Source organism: Pteronotus mesoamericanus, unplaced genomic scaffold (genome assembly GCF_021234165.1).
Source record: "Pteronotus mesoamericanus isolate MK-2021 breed Mesoamerican mustached bat unplaced genomic scaffold, CSHL_Meso_final contig_180, whole genome shotgun sequence".
NCBI lineage: Eukaryota > Metazoa > Chordata > Mammalia > Chiroptera > Mormoopidae > Pteronotus > Pteronotus mesoamericanus.
In genome coordinates this window covers 4910326-4933365 of record NW_026555076.1, presented here as the reverse complement: position 1 = coordinate 4933365, position 23040 = coordinate 4910326, and the positions used below count along the sequence as shown (strand labels likewise).

General features: G+C 35.4%; 1 protein-coding gene across 18 annotated transcripts in view; it reads right to left on the bottom strand.

Moving 5' to 3' along the window:
- Positions 1-23040, bottom strand: part of ADGRL3 (adhesion G protein-coupled receptor L3) — a 464227-nt gene that overhangs the window by 191611 nt on the left and 249576 nt on the right. For all 18 annotated transcript variants that reach the window (XM_054566788.1, XM_054566790.1, XM_054566791.1 and 15 more), the window contains one exon: positions 17038-17118. In XM_054566788.1, the coding sequence (XP_054422763.1) occupies positions 17038-17118 (81 nt within the window). The remainder of the gene's footprint in view (positions 1-17037; positions 17119-23040) is intronic.

Here is a 23040-nt window from a genome sequence, read left to right as displayed (position 1 = left end):
ATGTATCTCGTGAGGATAAGGGGGGAGGGCCTACTCCCTGGCAGTTTTCTTTAGATTAGATATCCCTCAATCAGTTCCTGCACATGAATCTAATTATTGTTCCCAAATTCCCAGCTGTTTAATGGATCTGATTTAATAATAGATCTAATTATACCCAAGAAGGAAAAGAGAGCTGCTTACATTTTGGAATTATTCTATTCCTACTGAACTGAAAGCAATTTACATTTTTGTTGCCCTACAGTTTAAAATAGGTACTATATCTCAAACTTTTCTATTAAATTCGACAAATATTTATTAAATGATTAGTGTTCAATGTAAGATTTGTAAATACCATTATTTATAGTCTTTTCATTGTGATGGTACATACCCTGAATAAATTATAATTAGACCATTGGCTTCCTCCATGTTGCTATTATAAATTTATAAGTTACTGTTTATAAATTTATAAATTACTATTTTCTACCATGTGTTATTTAATTAAAATTTTTAAAAAGATTTTTACTTTTATTAACATTTTCTTTTCTTTACAAACATTCGAAATGTTTTACAGTATATTTTCTTGAATTTGCTTTGTTCCCTAGCAGAGGCTGAGCCCAGTTTCAGTGTGTATGATAACTGCAGCTATTTACTAATGCAGTCTTTAAACACTATAAATATAGCTGGAAACAAAAAGGCAAGTGTTCACCTTTGCACATATTTTTAATGTGGTACGAACCAAGTACTCCTGCAAGAATTATGTTAATTATTTTGTATAAATATTCAGTGTAGCCCATCTTTTTCCTACCACTTACACAATATGCTATATCCTAGTCTCAAGTCAGCCTTGGCATAACCAGCAAAAATAAAATGAATTTGAGGATAAAGAAAAAAATAAATGTATATTTTCTTCTTCTATTCAGACGGTGATGGATCTTAATGGTTCCTATTTTGCCCGCAAAGGCACTCCAGACCTTGCCCGCAGGACACCACAGATAAATATGTGGCTCTGCATGAACCTGATGAGCAGGAGGTGAGAAAATGCAATAAACCTGAACTGATCAAGTGATTATAAAACCAGATTTCACAATAAGGTTCCAAATGATGAAGCTAGCTTTTTTTTATGTGGCAAATCCAATGAAGATGTGAGAAAAATACATAGACGATGACAGGAAAAGGAGAGTAAATTACCAGAGGCCCCTGCCCAGTACCAGTCTGGTGGTGGAGAGCGGGCACTGAGGTCTAGTCAGCTCTCTAGTGTTTGAACTTCTATGTGAAGCTTCCTCTGCGGGTTTTGGAATTTGTTGCCAGCCAGCCGAGCCTTGCTGCCAGCTCCCCTTGGGTTCTGGTTACACTTGCCCAGGAGTTCAGGACTATAGAAGGCAGCAGTCTCGATCAGTTCATTTGGGAGCCTGCATCCCTACAGCGTCCTAGCCAGAATCATTCTAAGTCACCCTAGCATGAGTTTTTACCAAATAAACCTTCATATTATTTGGATTCATCATTAAAAGATTATCTACTACAACATAAGTACCTCAGTGGGCTTTCCAGGCATTCAAGTCAATGGGATATCCTGCACAATAGTGTGTCTATTGACCAGTGGTGTCTACACAGAGGAGAAATGAGAGGCAGCTCTGTCTATGCCAATTACAAATGTATCAGTGTAGTAAGACTTGGCAATTGCATTCTTTCACAGTACCAGGGCTTTTTAATTCTTCAGGATATTAGGAATAAACTTCCTGTTGTCCCTACCTATCATCTATGCCTTATTTCTCCTTGATGACATTTTTTCAGTTGTACAACACATTCCTTCTAAAATGCATGGCTAATTTAAGTTTACTACTCCAGTGAAAAAGTTAATAATCTTCTGCCACCTTGTTTGCAGTGTAATAATACCATTTGCCATGCTGAGGGGGGAAACTGGGTGGAAGCCTGCCGGTCCCTAACACTTCGATACAGGCAGAACCATCTTTTTGGTAGCTCCAGCCTGTCTTTCAAATGGTCGGACAATCATAATATGGTGTTGGCATTAATGTAGATTTATTCTCATACCATCCAACTCTATTATCAGTTTATTGATATTTTTCTCTCTGCAACATTCAGGGTTGTTTCCCCCTAGTCTGGAAAGTCTGATATTTTATTGACAGCAAAACTGTCTTTGAGATTTCTTTTCCGAAGAGTGGGTCTCACCACCTCCCCAGTTCTTGGAGCCTCATTAGTCAGCCGTTGAGATAATTCTGAAAGGAACTTTTTCAAATAGTAAATTCAGTCGGGAATCTTCACAATAACTGAAGCTCTCTCTAATAGAAACCTTGAACACAGACACAGTGAAGCTCTGACTGTATGTTCCTAACTCCAAAGAAAAGGGCCGGAAGGTCCTGAAGGACCATTAGGACCATGAGATCCGAAGGCGCACGAGGCACCCTGGCTCTTCTGTATTTCCCTCAGCTCCTCTCTCCCAAATCTAAGCTTCTTTTTCTTTTCACTATTTCTCTGTACCTATACTGTTGATAGTGACACGGTTGAATATATACTTGGTTATGTTGTCCAGGGGAGACACATTATTTTATTATTATTACTGTAGCAAAAACACATACAATGAAATTTACTTTCTTAAATTTTTAAATGTACACCATGGTATATGCACTATATACTGTATAGGCACACTGTTCTGTGACAGATCTCCAGGTAGTTCCGTTTTCTCCCCAAGACCACCATCATTTTACCCAAATCAAACTTAAATTCTGTTGTAAAGAAAACTAAAGAATTGCATTTATTATTGTAAACAGATACAGCCATGAACACATGAAATTTTACATCATATGTAAATCAGATTTGCCCTCTTCTCAAATTTCATAAATATAAGCAAAATATCTTGTATTCTAAAATCCGAGAAGGGGATATCAAGTTAATTCCACGTGTTTACAAAAGGGACCAGTATTAGGGGAAGCACGTTTACAGTCAAAGTGACATGGACGGGCCATTCATTTGTATGGCTACTAATTCCATAGGGCAACTGTTCATAAATTAAGTGCCTGACATTCAGTAATAGATGATTATAAGTGACATAATGAAGTTTAATGGAAGGTTCACACACTGCTTGACTATTAAGTGCCCATTTATTGTCCCTGCACCAGGTGTGATGGTGATAGGCTATACAAATCATCCAGAAGAAATGTCAAAATAGGCTCCTTTGCTGATAAAGCACCATGCGTGTTTATTAATAGAGCAGCTTGTCTTAGAACTGGCCCATCTGCTCACTTAAAACAAGTCTTTTTCCTATAAATATGTTAGAGTTAAGAGCATGACCATTAGTAATAGTTTTAGAGTCATAGGAGTGAACAGGAGGAAGGGAAAAAGGAGCATAACTAGATCTTTAATAAAACATTCTGCTCTTTCTTCTACCTTAGATACATTTAACCAAAGATGGCATTTGCTTTAAATTAGTGTTGCAGGGGTGTGGGCCTTCAGCAAAAGTCCGAGCTCCAGCTGATGCTGCTGCCAAATGGAAAATGGCAATTTTCACCAATGCTTTCAAAGTACACATTTCAATAAAGTGCAAAATGAAGTACTCAATTAAGAAATTCTCCAGAGTAATAGTTCATATGCATTTAAACTCTCCAAAAATATTTTAGCAGGGTAGATTTTATAAAGAAAAATAATACCACTGACTTTTCTGGAGGGACAATTTTAAAACTGAAGATTTGTTTCTTAAAACCCATTTCCTATAAGACATCAACATTACATTTTTATATAGCAGGGAGACAACAGACACAACACTTAAATGCGTGCTTCATTTTTTTCCCCCTTTTTTCCTTTAAGAAATCAAAAATGCAAGGCTAACACATTTTCCAGCTGGTATTCCATGCTTTTCTGGTGTCATGTGCTTGTAGGGCAGCCAGTAGCTCTGTGTTCTGTCTTCGAGAATGGTTTTATCTAACAAACAAGTATGCCCTGAGATGCCCTTCCCAAACATACACATTTGAAATGAAGAAGTAAAACTGTTCAAAAGAGTGAAGCAAGGGAAAGGCATGGGCCGCTCGGTAACCTGAGGTGGCTTTCCCTCTGTGGCCTTGGCTTTATTTATTCATTCATTACCACCTAAATAAAATATGGCAGGCATGCCTTCCAGGTTCCAGAAAAGAACTTCCTCAAACTCAGTATCACAGAAATCCACTAGTCAAACTTTTCTAAATAAATTACATCTTGAAATAACTAACAACCTGGTAACAAAAGGGCAGGTTCAATGACCTGCAATAGGCTAAAGGTCACAGATTCCCCTGAAGTTATTTTTTATATCTCTGATAGACTAAAAGGAAACAATTTCCAGTCATATTTCAAGTTACTTTATTTTCAAAGAATTAATAATGGATAATTTTTAGTTTGAACATGAATTACTCATCTTCCAGAACAGTATCAGTGTTTATCCAAAATTTATGCCAACTAGAAATCAAGGTATTATCTTTTTTTTTCTTTCTCAACATATCCAACCCATCAACAAGACTTTCTGCTTTATTTGTAGTGTCTATAACACCATGCCTTCTTTATTACCATTGCTAATGTCTTTTAGTTAACACTTTCAAGAACTCTTTCTAGAAATAACCTACTAATTCTCTCCGTTCTCAATCCATCCTAAACACTGAAGTCAGTGGATGTTTCTGTACAGTTGTTTGATTGCCTTCTGTGTCTGAAGTGGTTTCCCAATACCTACATGATACACGGAACTGCTAGGCTTAGTACACAAGGATCTGTTACAATCTGAGCTACAAATCCTTTAGTCAGTTTCTTTCTTCCTAGTTCACACCGTACCGGCTTTGGACAATGAAGTCTTGCCCAGTTTCAGAGGTGGTGCCGACTGACCTGACCAATAAGTTAACAGCCTTACAATCTCCAGCCTTGTCTAAAACTATTCTTGCTTTAACAGGATCAATACTCAGTGTGCCTAACATAGAATTTTTATCCTTATGGACTTAGCAAATACAGCCTTTTCTTTGGTTATCTGTGAACTGTACCTCTAGGCAGCAACTGGAATCCAGGCCTGTGTTCCCTCAGGTCTTGCTTCTAAAGGGTTTAGCATTTAGTCTCACTGTTACCTGAAGTCACCTGTTTCCAAATTCCTCCGCTGCTTCTGGATCAGAGATGAGAAGTCCCACTTACCGAGGGGCCAGTAATATGGAAAATGGAGGGGGAAGAAGGAAAGTGAATCTTCAGAGAATATAAGTGGTCAGAGGGAAAGAATTCCCTCTTGTAAATGAAATTTTAAAGAAAGGCCACACCAGTATGATGGGATTTACTTCTCTCTAAGCCTTTCTCCTTTCTCCGTGTAGCTAGAGGCGTCTTTTAAAAATCGAAATCAGATTATGTATTACTCTGTGTAAAAACCCTTCAGGGAGCCTCACAGCTCTTAAAACCCCAACTGCTTTTTGGCCCAGAGGCTCACAAAGATTCTTTGCTTGACCAAACTTCAATTAGGCTCCTGAACTTTCTCCCAGGCCCATCTGTGCAGTTTCTTGTAAATCTAGTTTTAGCAAGAATCTTGCTAAGGCAGTGTAATGAGACACCCCCCCCCCCCCCACCATCCTGGATATTGGATCGCCCTCCTTGCAGGATCTGATGCCTCTTCCTCCACCATCCCCTGGTGGTGTCTGATCACCCTTCCCTGTCCTCAGCTAGAACCCTATCAAGTGCTTCCAGAATCCCCTTCACTCCTGATTTCAGTAATTGTCTATCCAGTAACAACCCCCGCCCCCCGCACCTTGCGTCCACACAAACACTGTAATCCTTGACTATAAATTCCCATTTGTCTACACTGCGTTTCGAGTTGATGCCTGTTCTATCCTATGTATGGTCTCTTTGCAAAAAAACTGTGTTTTTTTTTAACTCTTTGCCTACTACTGTTCAACTCTGTTTTGTTCTTTGAAAAGGCTCCATATGATCTGAGTCCTGCCTAATTATGTAGTCCTGCCTGACTATATCTCCAGTACCTATCCACACTCACTATGTTCCAGAAATTATTATGTTCATTTGTTTGTTAATTTATACTTTGTTTCCTCTGTCTAGAGTGCTGAGTCATGTGAATGTAAGTCTTGACAGACTTGCAAACTGCACAATTCCATCAAGGCCTGACACCTAACAGGCCCTAATTATTATTTGCTTAGTGAACACATGAATTGACACACCAGGGCTTTTTAACTTGAGGACCTTTGATTATGCTATTCTTCAAATTTAATCTTGACCAACTCACTCTTACCCTCATCGTTCAGCTCAATAGTCCCCTCCCTTGAGTGGTTCTCCTTGATCATCCACCACACACACACACACACACACACACACACACACAGACATACACACACACACACACACCCCTCCCAATAGTGGATGATCAAAAAAATATATATATATATTTATATATAAAATCATAACATTCATAGCCTTGATTGTTTAATCCATAATTGATTTATTGATTAGCTCCCTCCATGACAAGGCGAAGTCCATGAGGGCAAACCTCTTTTCTCTCTTATAACTCACTGTACTGTCACTACCCTGTAGAGTGCATGGCACACAGCAATAACTCACTGTAGTACAGTCACATGCAAATTAGTTTGACTCGCATTAAACTATATACATTAAAGGATTTGGGGGTGAGATTTCATTTCCCATTTTACTCAATGAGCACATGGCTGGAGGAGAAGGGAAAACATCCTCAGTTTTATGTCTCCCTATACCACTCATCACATAAGCATCTCTCCACACAAGAGGGATTTAGGGTATTCTTTTTTGTGTTCATGTTTTCTGATATTAACTCATTGTGGGAAATACCATATTTTATGGATAATTCAGACAATTTTTTTTCAAGTTGGGATTTGGTTTTTTTTTGTATTTCTTCAGCCTTTCCCACTAACTTCAGAACCTAAACCATGACTAAGATGCAACTGCTTAGAAAATATTAGTTGGATACTGAGTGAAAGTTAGTCTTTCAGGAGAGCATGGAGAAAAGCTGATGTACAGTTTTAGTGTTTGATTCATATTTGAAATTTTAAATGTATGCACATTCACAGAAAATATGGTTATTTTTTATATAAAACTGTAACATAATTAAACCAATAGGATTTAAGGAGGATGAGAATATCACAAACACTTTTGAGGACTTATTTTCTTGATCTTAACATGAATGAGTTACACTGAGTTTTAAACTAGAGCAATAAAGTATTGCTGCTACATTATATTAAATAATATTTGCATTCTATAGTATGGAGTACTTTCACATGAAATATTATATTTAATATTTAATACTTAAACAATCCTGATAAAGAAGTTGTTGCTGTGGCTGTCAGATTTGTCTGTGGTCATATGGTTAGCAAACGGGTTATCAGAATTCAGTGTACGTACTATACTCATATTGCTTATGCCCACATAACTCCCCCCCAGAAGAATCTGATGCCAAACATAATAGGGGCACCTGAGCTAGTGAGAGAAATTGTTTTTTTGTTGGACCCTTAAGAACTGAAAAGAATTGCTGTACTCCGAGCTGTAACTAACAAGGAGAACAGGGCTTAGTGTTGAGGGGGTGAAGTGGCTTTTAGTGTGAAGCCGATGGTGTTTGGGATGTTAAAGGATGAATAATAACCAAAGCCAACACTTCCCTACAGAAGCACATGCATTTGCCCAGTTAAGGACACAAACCTCTCATCCTTCACGTGATGATATGACGGTGGCTGTGGCATCTATAAGAGTCCCAACCCCTCCTGTCCAGGTATCAAAGTGCATCAGGAGAACAGAAAGCTTTATCTAATCTCAGACAATTGGCTCCAAGGGGAAAAGATATTTAAAAAAGAAAATTAAATTGATCACATATAACTTTTATAATAACCTATCTTCTAAATCTATTGCTCAGTAAGAACAGTTATATTAAAGAAGATATTCTAAGTGGTGTGCATGCCGGTCCAGGTGTGTACACTGAGGAATTGGTACATTGCAGCTGTGGGTTCTCAGCAGGTAGATGTAAGGGTGACTGTTATTTGGAAGTCAAGGTCGGTTCCTTTCCCACCCCATCCCAGGCTTTGGTGGTGGCAGAAAAAGTAGTGGCAGTCAACACAACTATTAGCCAACTATCTCTCTGCTCTATGCAGTAAGGTAATTAATTTTTCATATGCAGGTATAAAATTATTTTCTGATAATTACATAAATAATACATTGTGGAAAAACTTAAAACATAGAATATTTTATCACAAATAAAACATAAAGTTTAAGTACATTAATTTATAAAATATTACCAGAATGGCTGACTTCCTTTTTTTAGAGTATGGCTTTAGATACCTCTTTTGAGACAAACAGTTAAGATGTTTTATGAAAACAATAAAAGGTAACAGAGTAGCAGTAGAATAAAGACTTTGTATTTTATAAAAGAAGACAATCGACACGCCAAAAAGGTTTTTTGTCACTGGGCAAAACATTTAATAGCATTCAATGTTCAGACTCTTTGTGTCATGTCGTGTTATTAAGATGAATAATAAAGATGGTAAGGAATTTTCTTTTACTGTACTATGGATAGTCAGATTACCCCCATCCCTTTCTGATAATATATTTCATTACTAACCACTTTCTTTAATATGGAGTTTTGGAAATTAAGGCAAAGTTCCTTTTGTAAAGCTGAAAAACTGCCATAGCAGGTTTTTATAGATGCCTGAGTCTGACTCTTGTTGAATCCTGGCTCTAATACTAAATACTTCTCTGATCTGTATGGCCTTAAAAAAACAAAACAAAACAAAACCTCTATGTCTCAGTCTTTTTTCCCCCACAAAATCACCATAAAGTACTACTGCTTGCTTCATGGAATTGGCAAATTAATGAAATAATAATTCATGTCAAGTGTTTAAATGGAGCTGCACAGATATTAAGTGTTAATATTTAGTGTTCATATCAAGTCCACTCAAAATGGTGATATCTATTAAAATATCCTGAATAATATTATGATAGACTGTCTTTGAGAATTGGTCATATATAGATAATTTTTGGTTTGAACATATGATTTAAAGTTAATTTGCTTAATAAATGTTACCTATTATTTTTACTGACTAGCAATATCTCACTGTTAAAAGTTGTGACAATTAGAAAATACAAAATATTTTCTCTTTGAATAAGACAAAGTAGTTCTTAGTCTGAATGAAAATAGAAACTAAATAAGACCAAAAGTAGTATGTCCTGGAACCTAGAGTAGCAATATTAGGAGTGGGACAGAGAGCTGGGGGAGGGAGGGAATGTGAATTTCCGAGAACAGAACCCTGGTCATAGATGCTGAGCTACATCCTAATTCCCATAACATTCCCTTGCCTTGCGCAACAGTTCCATGGGGAACCATCATAGTCAAGCCAAGGATCATTCTCATGGGATCTGCCATCTGCCACGTCGATTCTGAAGGATAATGTTCAAGTCATAACAGTATCAAGCCTGTATTCAATGTCCTTTGAACACTAAAAATATCATTCCATCAGCCAGTGAGGAAGTACAATTTTGATTCTATCTCCCTACTTATTTAGGCTCACTGAGAGACTGCCAGGATATGTTGACTAAGAACCTAATGTGAAAAACTATCAGATCACAGTATTCTCTGGAATGATCATTCTCAATATATGAGTTGTATATTGCAAGGAACCTGCACGAATATACTAAGTTATTCCAAAAGACAAATGTTGGCTTTTAAACAATACCTAATATATATTTGGAAAGTATAATTTAAAATAACCTTTATGTTTATTCCTAACAATTCTGACTAAAATGTACATTTTACTATTAAATTTATAGTTAACTTCAATTAAATTCAACCCAAATTCAATTATTACTACATAGTATTACAATAGTATGCTTGATGTTGGAAATACAAGCTATTCTCCCTTCCTCTATCTCTTAATAGTTCACAGTGTACTTTAAACACAGCAAAAATGTTTGGCATTTACAAGTGTAGGAAAGTGGTGTTTATTTAACATGGTCAAAGTGCTCTGTTATATGCAAGCTTCCTTTTTATGCCTTTGGGTTAAGAGTGGCTAAAGCTAGAGAATTATGTTCTCCTATATAATGTCTGCTAACCAGATCAAGTTATTGAAGTAGAAAAGCCCCACTATGAATATTAAAGAACAGGCCTGGAAACGCCTCAATAAGAATGCCAGATGTCTTGTTCCTATTTTATTTTAATCAATTTCAAATGTTTTTACATTTTGCTAGATAATGTCGTGTGTTAATATCTCTAATTTGTGATGCTAACTCTCTGGTTAAAGCCTATTTTTAATATAGATGCAGCAGGCAGGACCATCTGTTTATTTTAAACTTAAAAAATATTTTCTGTGTGTGGACTTGCTGAATGCAATTCAGTTTGCACACGAAACTTAATGCCTGGCGTTATTCTAGCTCACTGATTATATGCTAACTAAACTATGTTTATATTACTCAGTTATTATAGAAAAAAAGTAAAAACATAGATGTAGTTTTTCAAATGTCCCCAAAATGTCCAATGTTTCTATGAGTATAAATGGTAACTGTCAACAATTAGCAAATGCTCAAATAATATTTAGTATTAGACTTCTGATTAAATGTAAGACTCTACTTAAGAAAGGTTATACAACATATTATAAAATAAAAACAATGTGGTATTCACCGGCTTTATTACTAGTGGGTTACCACTTTGGAAAGGTGACGTGTATCTGGTAACTATCAAATTTTTTATGTAGCAGAACATGACGGTATCAGCCTTAGTAATGAAGATGGAGAATACTTTTCAGAAGTTCATCTTTTTTTTTTTTTTTTGGTTATTAAAAGGAACTTATCGAACTGGAATTGCTGGTTATGCAGTAAAGAATAACTGAGTTGTGTTCTATAATTGACTGCCAAGGTAGTCACCAAATTCTATTGGGAAACAATGAAACAAAACAAAGCCAAATACAAAATAACAAAGATATAACTGAAGGGGATGCACCAACTGTGTATTTGATTATCAAATAATATAGGCATCTGTTTAGGATTCTAATTTAGCTTCCAAAGCAAAGTCTCACCCAGCTATTTTCATTGAGTGATTCTGACTGTAAGTAGACATAATTCTTGTCTAGTTTTTTACATATGAGTATGTAGAAAACATACTCATGTAGAGTGTTTTACATATGAGTAGTTAGGGGACAAAATAAAGGTTGAGGAAGAAAGGAGATTTGGCAAGGACACATACCTTCAAAATTGCAACTCTTAATGAGCCCTTCCAAGAATTCCACTGTGGTTATTTACAAATCCACTACAAAATTATCAAATTAGTCTTTCATTTCTAAGTATAATATATAAAATTGGGACATACATCTGAAAACTATATAGGATTTATTTGCATACAGAAATGTATAATATATCCCATTAAATTAACTACTAAATTATAACAAAGTTATTTTTCATAATGAAAGCTTTAAAAAATAGTGCTTTTAGATAAAGCTAGGTTTTTTTAAAAGTCCTAATTAATGAGACATATGGCAAGAAAAATTACTATAATGGTAAATGCTGATTCAGGATTTTTTATGAAGTAGTTTATAGTGAGAGCTGCGAGTATTTTTCTATTTATAGTGGCAGCTCTGGTTAATGACCTTGTAATGTATTGTGACATTAATGCACCAGTAAACTATTGGAATTTACACCCCTACTCAATAATAAAATCTGTAAATTGAAGAATGCATATAAAGTCACCACAGACATAAATTATGTGACCAAATGCCATGTATGATCACATTAGAATTAAAGAACAGAATCTCTCAAATTTACTCATCAGTGGGTAAGTGCCATTGAATGGATATATTTTGGTTACTTTGAAATGCTGATTACAACATTTTATTCCAGGCTATTTGGTAACAGTACAACATTTTCCATATGGTTACTAAAAGCTTGTTGGCCACAATTAAAATGCACAATTCCAAAGAAAAATATACTGTGACAAACAAATATATTAATCTCCCAAAATATTTTCCCTAAAATATGAGCAAAACTGAAAGAAATCAAGAAAATTGAAAGGAGGTAGGACGGTGACACGTGAATTAAAACCAAAATGTTTCATATGTGATGTAGAACTTGAAGGGGTTAAAAAAAGTGGGAGGGGATGAAATTGTTATGTCTATATCTATGTATATTTTGAACAGCAGTTATATAATTATTTTTCAAAATAGGGTTTTAAAACACAATTTCAGAGTTACCAATAATTAGCGCATTGTCTCAAAAACTCGAAGTACAATCACTATTAAAAAATAATTCTAAGAAATCCAAAATATTTCAGATGAGAACAAAATAAATGGTAAAATATCTGAAGCAATATAATGTGTGATTTTATGTTAGATAGTTCATATTTTCTATTAGAAAGTTCTGTTTGCTGATATTTGTAACTATATTAGTACACAATTTTTTTGGCTATCTTGATAAGTATCAAAAATTGAGTGTGCTTTTCCTATTAAAAAAGGTCAAGACTATAAAATATACAAGAATTAATTTATAAGGCAACAACTCCTGAAATATTAACAAACATGTAGACAAGAAAGTAAATATAGACAGCTATAGGTCAACATGGGAAAAGGAATATCTAGCTGTATCTTTTATACTCATAGTATGTATAAAATTATAGCAAAAAATAGAAAAAGAAAAGGTAACATGATTAGCTAATGTTAGTTTTCAGGCAGTTCAGAAGATATTGCTACATAATCTTACAAAAAATTATTGGAGATAAAATTCCAAATTATTTAAAGAAACTAATTTATCTTATGGTATTAATTCAAATAAAAACCTATAATAAACATGAGAGGTTCTCTCTCTCTCTCTATATATATAGATATATAGATATATCTATCTATAGATATCTATATTTATCTAGATCTCTCTATATAGACCTACACACACACACACACACACACACGCACAGACAGAGGTCTGTCCATTAAAAGTCCAGCATTGTTAATATAATGAGAACAGTTTGCATGCTACGTTGACATAACCTGAGAGCCAATGACAGTGGACTGGAATGTGCACGCCTGAACAATGACAACTTCACTGTACTAGTTGGTGGGGGCTGTAGACACCGTTGAGTGAGCACATATACTGTGTGACCATTGCATTCAAAATGACTGAGTGAGTAGAGCAATGAATATGTATCAAATTTTGCATTAAGCTTGAACATTCCTCCACAGAAACTATTCAGATGACTCAGAAGGCCACAGTTATGGGTAACTGGTGATCAGCAGCTTCACTACGAAAATGTGCTAGCTCATGTATCACTTCTCATGCAGAGTTTTTCGGTGAAACATCAAATCACCCACATGACTCAGCCCCACTACAGCCTAGTTTTGCACCCTGTGACTTCTGCTTTTTCCCAAAGCTAAAATCCCCTTTGAAAGGGAAGAGATTTCAGACTATCAATGAGATTCAGGAAAATATGATGGGAAAGGTGATAACAATGGGGAAAACTGTGTGAGGTCCCAAGGTGACTACTTTGAAGGGGACTGAGGCATCATTGTCTTATGTACAATGTTTTTTGTATCTTATATCTTCAATAAATGCCTCTATTTTTCATATGACATGGATGGATACCTTCTGGCTAGACTATACACACACACACACACACACACACACACACACACACATATATATATATACACACACACATATAAATAAATGTAGATATACATAAATAGATATATAATATAGTTCATTTGTAAAATTTGACTGCATATAATTTTCAGCAGTTTACAGTATAATTAAAAATAGTCAGTAAAGATGATGGGCGATAGCTGAAAGTTGAAGGGGAATATTCATGTTTCCAAAGTAATGGTATTATACCATATCTATCCCATTTTCAACATTATTTTAGAAATAAAATATTAGATTTAAGAAAAAAACACATTATTTTTGCAATGTTATTTTGGTGATTATTATAAACCTCTTGATCTAACTATTATTATTTTTTTAACTGTAGGACTCTAGCACATGAGCTAGTGACTATCACTGTAATACTATTAATCACAGTGCAGCTTAGGAGGGTCTCTGGGTCAATGTAAGTAGGGAAATGATATGAGAACTAGAAGTTATCAAGACACTAATTCTAAGGTCATGCTGGTCTGCTTGGCTTCAAAGCGCAATTTCTTCCCATATGCCAGAGCAATGAACCCAAAAGCACATAGTAATAGCCACATTTTATCTAGGGCCTACCAGATACCAGACTTTACTCTGTATTACCCCGAATCTTCACAAAGACACTGTGAAGTTCTTATTTCTGATCTTCTGTGTATTAGTGGAGGAAATGAAAGAAAGTTCTAGAACTTCCAAGTTTAAGTTTATTAGCTCTAAATCCTTTCCCTTTGTCAGTCAGTTTTTGTCTTATTTCACTCTAAATTTATTTTATTCTTTATCTCCCTAATTATGGTAGTTTGAAATGGTCCAAATTCCTGTCTTTCTGTATTCAAGATCCTTCGATTTGTAAAATGGAGTCTATTTCTGCTCTCTGATATCTTGGGCTGGCTGACTTGCTTTGGCCAATGAGACAAAGCAAACTTGACACAAGCAAAGCCCTGAAAAATATCTGAACTTTGGGACTTGCTAATGTATTGCTGAAAATCCTATCACCATGGGAACGTGCTTCTGCTGTGCTGCTGGACAACGAGGGCCATATGGTCATCGCCCTAGATGACATCCAGTTGACTTACCACATGTGAGTTCCCTCTGCCTGCAAAACCAACCAGCCTGCCAACTACTAGACATCCAAGTCAGCACACACATGACTCAACCAACTCTGAGAACTATTAACAAATGTTTCTTGTTAAAAGCCGCTAACTTTTAGTGGATTATCACACATCCTATCCAAGGCTTTATAGTACTCTTCTCAAATCATACTGAGATCATGTCTGAAAAACTGAATTATATTAAGGTCACCAACTTGCAAAAGTAGGCTTCCATCCTTCACAGGAACAACATTCTGCTAAGAATTAACATGTCTAAAACAATGCATCAATTTAAAATGCATGCATTCCTCATGGTGAGGGATTATGTCATAAGCAGCCAAGCTGTTAATCAATATAAAAAAAACCTTAGAGGCATTTCTCCTCCTTTTCCCGGTCTCTTCAAAATATTTCTCAGACCCTGATATTGCCGCCAACACATTCCTAATTTTCCAGTCATCGTTTACCAGTACTCCTGAAACAGCCTGCCTCTGCCGGTCTGTCATCATCTACACCAACGCCATAGCTATGCTTCTCAGATCAGGAACTGATAATGTTATGATGTAACATCCCACTAACTTAGGAAAAGTGTGTAAAAATTAAAAATGTTTCATCAATTTTTCCATGATAAAATACAAAGTCCTTGGCATGTGATACAGAATCCTTCATGAGCTGCCCTATTACATACATCTTTCCAGTCTTTTCCTTTAGAACTGTTCCCATTTTACTTTGCTCCTAGCATATTTCCTTAAAAATACCACAACTTCCAAATATTTATGTTTTGGTTCATTCTGCTTCCCTCTTCTTGGGATTCCCTTATTGTTTGTCCCCACTCCCTTTTCTCCTTGAAAACTGATGATGCACCCTTTAGAACTGAGGTTGTCCCCTTTCATTTCAGCCACTTAGAAATTGTTGTATGAGTGCCTATGATGTGTCAAGCACAGGCCAGTGGCTGGAGGAGAAATAGTAGTAATGACACTCTCTGCCTTCAAGGCCCTCACAGAAGAGAAAGCGGAGCATGCACAATAGAATATAAAATACAATGTCTTAAGTGTAAAAACTGAGCCAAGCACAGGGGGCACTTGGGGAACAGAGCCATTCTCTTAGCTCCTCCCTAGTTCAGACACACAGAAGCTTAACAGAGGACAGACTGACAGCAGTCGGGGGAAAGGGGATGGGGCTGGATGAAAGAAGGTGAAGGGATGAGCCAAAGAATATATAAGCATGGCCCATGGACAGGGACCGTGGTGTGGGGATCGGCTGCCTGAGGGAGGAGGTGCTAATGGCCTTGAAACACTGGTAAAAACTTAATGAGTAGGAAAGGAAAGGTGAGAGACCCCTTCAGAAGAAATGGCAGGTATAAGAAACATGCTCACAAAAATCAAACCTAATGGTTTTATTCTGTCATGTAATTAATACTTTTGAAGGTATAAGAAAATATACTGCATTACTTTAAACTGAAAAATTAAACTTAGGATATTTGATATTAATAAAAGGACATGTCTGTATCGCATGAACTTTATTATAAAATGCTTGAAAATCATTAATAAGTATTTCTTAAAAGCAGAAACACAAATTCTGTACTTAGATTATATAATTATAAATGGTATTTTAACTTTTATTTTGTATGACTAGTTTCTCTAAAAAACTCTTTAAACAGGTGGTATCCATTTAAAATGCATAATTTTAACTTACGCATTTTAAAACTAAATGTTATTAATACTAAAATGACTTAAAAGAATAATAAAATATAAAATATCAATTTGTAAGGAAATAAATTATGTCAATGATTTAGATTAAGCTATCTTAATTTATAAAAAATAAGATAATAACAAACTACAGAAATGGTCCTTGAAAGAAGACGAAGGGTCAAGTCAAGGAACATGTATAAAGGACCCATGAACAAAGCCAAAGAGGGGAAGGATTGAGGGTGGGAGGTGGGGGTGGGTGGGGCAGGGGAAAGTGGTGGCAGGAAAATGATTTTGAACAATTAAAAAACTTAAAAAATAAGATAATAGAAGGAGAAAATTAAAATTAAAAATATGGCGATCTGGTGATCTCTAAATCTAGGTTGGTTTTCAACCAGGCTTCCACTAGTTGAATCATGATGCATCCCTAATTCTTACTTTGCTTTACAAACACTTCTCAGAACAATATTTCACATTTTAATTTATAAATAAGACTTGCTCATTCTGTCATCAGATTTCTTATACACCATTTTCCCCTGCTTTTTAAAGAGATTCTGCATTGTAAAATATTTACAATTTTCTTTAATTTAATTGATTACCTTAATCAAAGAATAAATAAGTTCCATTTTCTTTAAATTAAGGGAAAAAAAACAACTCACCTCGAACAGGAGGTCTTTCTAGCTCAGAGTCAAGGTGAACTGGTGGAGAGATGTACGATACCTGTCCATGATGTGCCTGTCCTGTGGACCCAAACATAAACATGAGAGACATAGCAGTCAGGTCTTTTTATTTTTTCTATGACATCACATTCTCTCTCTCCTCACTGAATTAATAGCCATGATAGAGTGCAGACCAATCTAACCAGACACAGAAACATTGTGTCCTCCAAGCATCAACCAATGAAATCAGCCTTTCTTATACAATTCAGTTTTCATTGTTGCTATTGTACAATTACCATTTTACTGTGGAGTGACACTTAAAAATACAATTAGACTGATTTAAGAAATATGAAATGGAAAAACAAACAAAAAAAGACATACAAAATACAAGTCCTAATTTTTAATTGTTAGATTAAACAGACATTAAGTACTCTATCAATCTGTTATACATTTTTCTAAACACTTTCAATTTCTTCACTTATACATTGTAGGTCAGTAATAAACAGGGTACAGACTGGCATCAATGTCAGATAACACTTTGAGTAGTATTTATTTTAATAACTTTACAACCCCAATTAATTTTTATTTTTATGATTTACTTACATTCTTTAATAGAATTCTATTCTTGTTTATAGTATTTGATGAGAAAAAATAAAATAATAAATAACCACAGTATAAAAAAACAAGTAGTCCTGGCTGGTGTGGCTCAGCGGATTGAGCACTGGCCTGCGAACCAAAGGGTCACTGGTTCGATTCCCAGTCAGGGCATGTGCCTGGGTTCCAGGCCAGGTCCCCAGTATGGGGCACGTGAGAGGCAACCACATACTGATGCTTCTCTCCCTTTCTTCTCCCTCCCTTCCCCTCTCTCTAAAAATAAATACATAAAATCTTAAAAAAAATAATAAAATTAAATTAAAAAACAAGTAGATGAAGTCATTCTCTCCTGCTTACAAAGCATTCTGCAAGCTCAGATAAGTATCTGTAATATACTTTCTGTCTTGTGAGTTAAAGTATTAAAGTTAATTTGAAGGATGTGAGACTGATTAAAAAAATGACTATATTAAACACCCCCCAATTTTTTTTCTAACGTTCAAAGGAGCTATAGTTTATATAATGATGATCCAGGAAGAAAATTGGATTTTATAACACGAAAGCATAATTACAGAATCAGTTTAATTTCTGAAGCTACTTTATACAAAGAAGTTTGGGGTAGAAGTGGGGACCCACTACACTCTTTCTACGATGGGAATATGAAGTTGTATTTTACACATTTACTACAGCAATTTACAGGGTTGTTAATCTCTTTTCCTAAACAAGGAAAGTTAATGATACATAGACTACGATAACAGTTAGAGTAACCTTCCCGTTTAAAGTAATATTCAACTTGTAATAAACTGCTGATTCCTCTTATGAGGCACATTTCAAATAATTAATATGGCTCCCTGTTGATAGTAGCTGTTGTTGCTCCCAGCATTCTTCTAGCTAACAGCAGACACAGTGGAGTTGCTGTAATATACAGAGCCCCTCATAATTATAACTAGAGTATTGTGCATTCACTGGCTATGTTTCGGTGGAACACTAAAGGCACTATTATAAAGGAAATAAGACAGTGATTGTGCATTGTTAGCAGTCCATGTGTAATATAGCTTATTAAAAACTTCAGATTATCTTGATTATAAAAACATCTAATGTTACCTATGTTGTGTATTTAGTTGCACAAACATTTTTTTAAGTTCCTGTGTCATCACCAATGAATTGATTTGAAACTTTATTGATCAGGTAAATGAAAATAAGAATCATTCACTTTATATGGGTTCAACATAACCTCACCATATAAAATAATATTGATTTCATGTCTAATCAAGGAACATAGCTTTGACCACAAATAATAATAACTGCCATGCACTCAAAAATACCTCAATTCCTTTGATGCAACCAACATCACTATGAAGATTTAAAGGTAGGTACCAAGTTAATATTTTCATATATAAGAAGTAGAGGAAATTAAGCATATTGCTCAAGCACATGCAGCTAGTAACTAGCAAAGCTGGAGGCATTTTGACTTTTAATTTGATGCTAAACCTAGAAGAAATATGTATAGATTTTAGTGATTAAACTCTGACAAATACAGACTTTGGAAATATCAGCCCTACATTCAGGTTGAAGTGAAGAGTCCCTTTAAGTCCACATTAATCTCTGGTCTCGAGGCAAGCATGTAACTTCAAGAGTGCTGAACATGGGTACTTTAGGCAGCACTAGATCACAGTGTGTATGCCCCTAAAGGGAATGGGGATATTAAAGAGCCAGTAGAATGGGATGGGGATTGCTGATAATCAAGTCTGGATCCTGCACTACCATAATTTTCATTCTGTCTCCAAGGAGAGGTCTAGCAAACTGTAGGAGATGAGGTGTGGCCGGGAACGCCACTGTGGCAGGAAGTAACTGAAACTCTGAAGACTTAGAGGAATAAAACTAAAAATTATGGAGGTTACTGTCAATTGACTAAGCATTAAGAAAGAGCTTTTTTATTCTCTTTTTCTACTCTCAATACTTTACTTGCATAGCAGAACATAGATATACATTTTCAGAACCGCAAAATTTGGAGAAAGAAAGATATTAGATAGAGTCCCAAACCCACCTTTTAGAATGTGGAAACTATCTTGAGAAAATGGAGACATTCAAGAGTGAAATGAGGTAGCAGTTGTCAGCTGTGATGTCAGAGAACAGGAAGAAAGGCAACCCTTCACAGCCACCTGTGGAGAACTGCCCACAGCCTCCATCCTCTCTTCCCTCAGAAGCTTTTCTTAGTGAGCCATCATTTGCAAGGTTTGTGGGCATGATCTTTTCATTGTACTGAGACATGAAAAAGAACTAGAGCTATTTATTTATAAAAGTATGTACTTTTCCCTATTGGTCTTTGTCTACAAACTAAAGACAGTTTTGCATAACAAAGTAGGATTGTGCCTGGGAAACATAAATGCCTGTGTTGGTATCTGGACTGTGCCACCTTTTAGCCATCTAACTATTGGCCATATACGTTAGTTGTTAATGCCAGCAACTATCAAGCTGTTTAACTTCTGTGTGACTCGGTTATATAATGGATTATAATAACACTGACCTCATAGGGATGTATGGAGGACTAAATTAACTTTACACTTATGTTATAATTAGAACAGTGCTTGGTATGTAGTAAAGTACTTAAAAACTTTATCTATTATTATTATAAAGGAATTCATTCATTAATTCATTCATTAGTATGACTTCAGTGCCTAATACATGACAGGTGACTTTTCAGTTAGTAGCAGAAGTTTTTTCCTAACACATTTATTTCAAATTTTACACATATCCATAGGCATTCATGTGACCAATGAATAAGACAAATAAAATATGGAGATATGTTAATCGGAAAAATGAACACAGCTTTTCTCATAAAGTAGAAACAAGTTTTACTACCACAAAGTCCTCATTGGTTTCTCCACTTACACCATTTTTTCAACTCAAATTTTACTCATTTTCTATATAGTGTTGTAAACAAGTTTAAGAGTTTATGTCCTTCCTGGAAGATGTTATGCCTTTAATATCTTTGCTTAAGAATTTCAACTTCTGATCTTGATTATATTTCCTAGAAATATTACATTTCTCCTCCCAAAGAAAAATAAAGTAGATCTCAGATTTTAGGTCCTGGAGTTTTTAATATTATCATTTTCCTTTACAATCTTTGGTATGATAGCCAGTTACATCCTTGCATCTTTGCCCTACTACAATAGTCCATGTGGATTTAGGGAACCTATACTAAAATACATTTAAGAATGGCATATGGAATATTTTCAAGTTTTTCCAATTCTTCAAAAGTGCCTAAGCTTCCTCAAAAATAAAAAAAAAATGTTTATTTACTTGTTGAGAATAATCTCAGCTACTGATGAAAAATACCTGAGGTCAACGTGTTGTTTGTGTTGATGGAAAATTGGATGTGCCTAGCATTATAACAGCTAGCATTTTTTGTCTTCAAAAACCAGTCTGACTATAACTATCTGGCATTTACAAAGTCAATTTTCAGGTGAAGATATAAACACCAATCAAAAGTAATCATCAAAGAAAAGATTTGTAAAGTTGCCAATTTGATACCTATCTTCTTACTCTGGTTTCTTTTCCCCCCTTCATATTATTACTCATACTTATTTTCAGTGAATTTAGTAAAAATAAGAGGTAGCAAAGAAACAACTTCATGCTTGACTTATTGAGGATATAAAGTCATGATGAAGGAGCAAAGGTCACTGATAGGCTTTTCCCCAGTGGATATTATTTGAGACACAGAAAACAGAGTAATATGAAATTAAAGTAACTTTCTTCTGGTGTGTGTGTGATTTCAATCAGCAAATATTTCTTTAGAACCCATTCCTTCTCTGTGGGCAACAGTGACAATACCATATAACCAAGATAACATAATCCCTCCACTGAGAGATTTCATTTTAGACGCAGGATTAGGCAATTACCACGAAGTACGATGTGTAACCGTGATAGAGATGATAGAAAAGGGCACGGCGATAGCATTTAACTGAGGTAAATGACATGAGGGGCAGTAAGTACCTAAGGAGGATGAGATTGAGGGAAAGGCAAATGGTACTTTGGGAAAGGCTACAGCTTGCATGGCACTGAAGGAACATTGTAGGTAGGCACCAACAGATCAGGTGAGTAAGGGGAACAGGGGACAGGGACCACAGGTTGAGTGTGAGCAACAAGGTGATTTAAAATGATAAAGAAAAAATTAAAAATGTACCAAAAAAAAAGGAAGAATACATATAAAGGGAACAAGAATATGCCACTTTTGTCTATTGGTTATTTTGAATTAAAATATCTTGAGAAAGAGCAAGTACAAGAAGGACCCTCTGACCCTCCGACCCTCCCCCTGAAAGTGGGAAATGAATCTTCCATGTGAAAGGTACCCTCCCTGTACCATGAGGTTAGAAGGCATCCTTGTCAACAAAGGTAGAGAATTCTGGGCCAAGGAAGACATATAAACAAACTTTGTTACTTTTCCAACCACTTACTTCACCAAACCTAAACTCCTTTTTCTTGTCAGTTCTTCAAAAATTTATGGTTTCTTTGTTTAAAAGATAGGAAAGCTTTCTCCTATGTTCACTCCTTTGAGTTTCATACTTTTATGGGTCTCCTGTACATTAGAAATGAAATTTGGTTTTCTCCTGTTCAACTGTCTAATGTCAACTTAATTATTAGACCAGCCAAAGAGCCTAGATGGGAAGAAGGGAAAGTTTACCACCACTACCCATCAGCCTTGTCAACGGTCTATTTGGGGTCGTTGTTGTCACCTCTCTGTGCCATGTCTCCTTCCTCATCCCAGAATATGTTGAAGCAAATCCCAGACAACATTGGATAATGTCAGCTGTATGTCAGCTGTGCTATTTGAGTATGTATCTATAAAGAGTTCTTTAAAAAACAATCATAAAATCATTATGATACTTAAAAACTAAGATACACTATGAAAAAGTGAATTTAACATAAAACTTAATAAAGCAATTTTCAGGAAGAAATCAACAAGAAATGAAACTTTTCAGTCTGCAAAATGTCACATTTGTCCTGGTGTTGAAATGTTGCTGGATGGAGGAATTCTTTATATTTATGGTGAATTTCAGGTGCTCATAAATATAGAGGGAAATACATTTTATAAAACCATATAAATGCTTTTCTTTCTTTCACAAGCGTGAAAAACAGATTTGGTAGGTAAACGACAAACACTGCATTTTGGAAGCATCACTTCAAAATTATTCCATGAAGTCTCAAAAACCTACTGTACCAAGCATTATAACAATAACTTAGAAAAATATATAGAAAAACAAGTCAGAACACTTATCTTCCCTGAATTTCAAGTTTTTAATAATCCTTCAAAAATAAACGGGAATGAACACATTGGAAAACTGAAGATCACATTAAAAAATGATTATTTTCTAGGATCCTAATACTAAAAATATTCTGAGATAAACATTG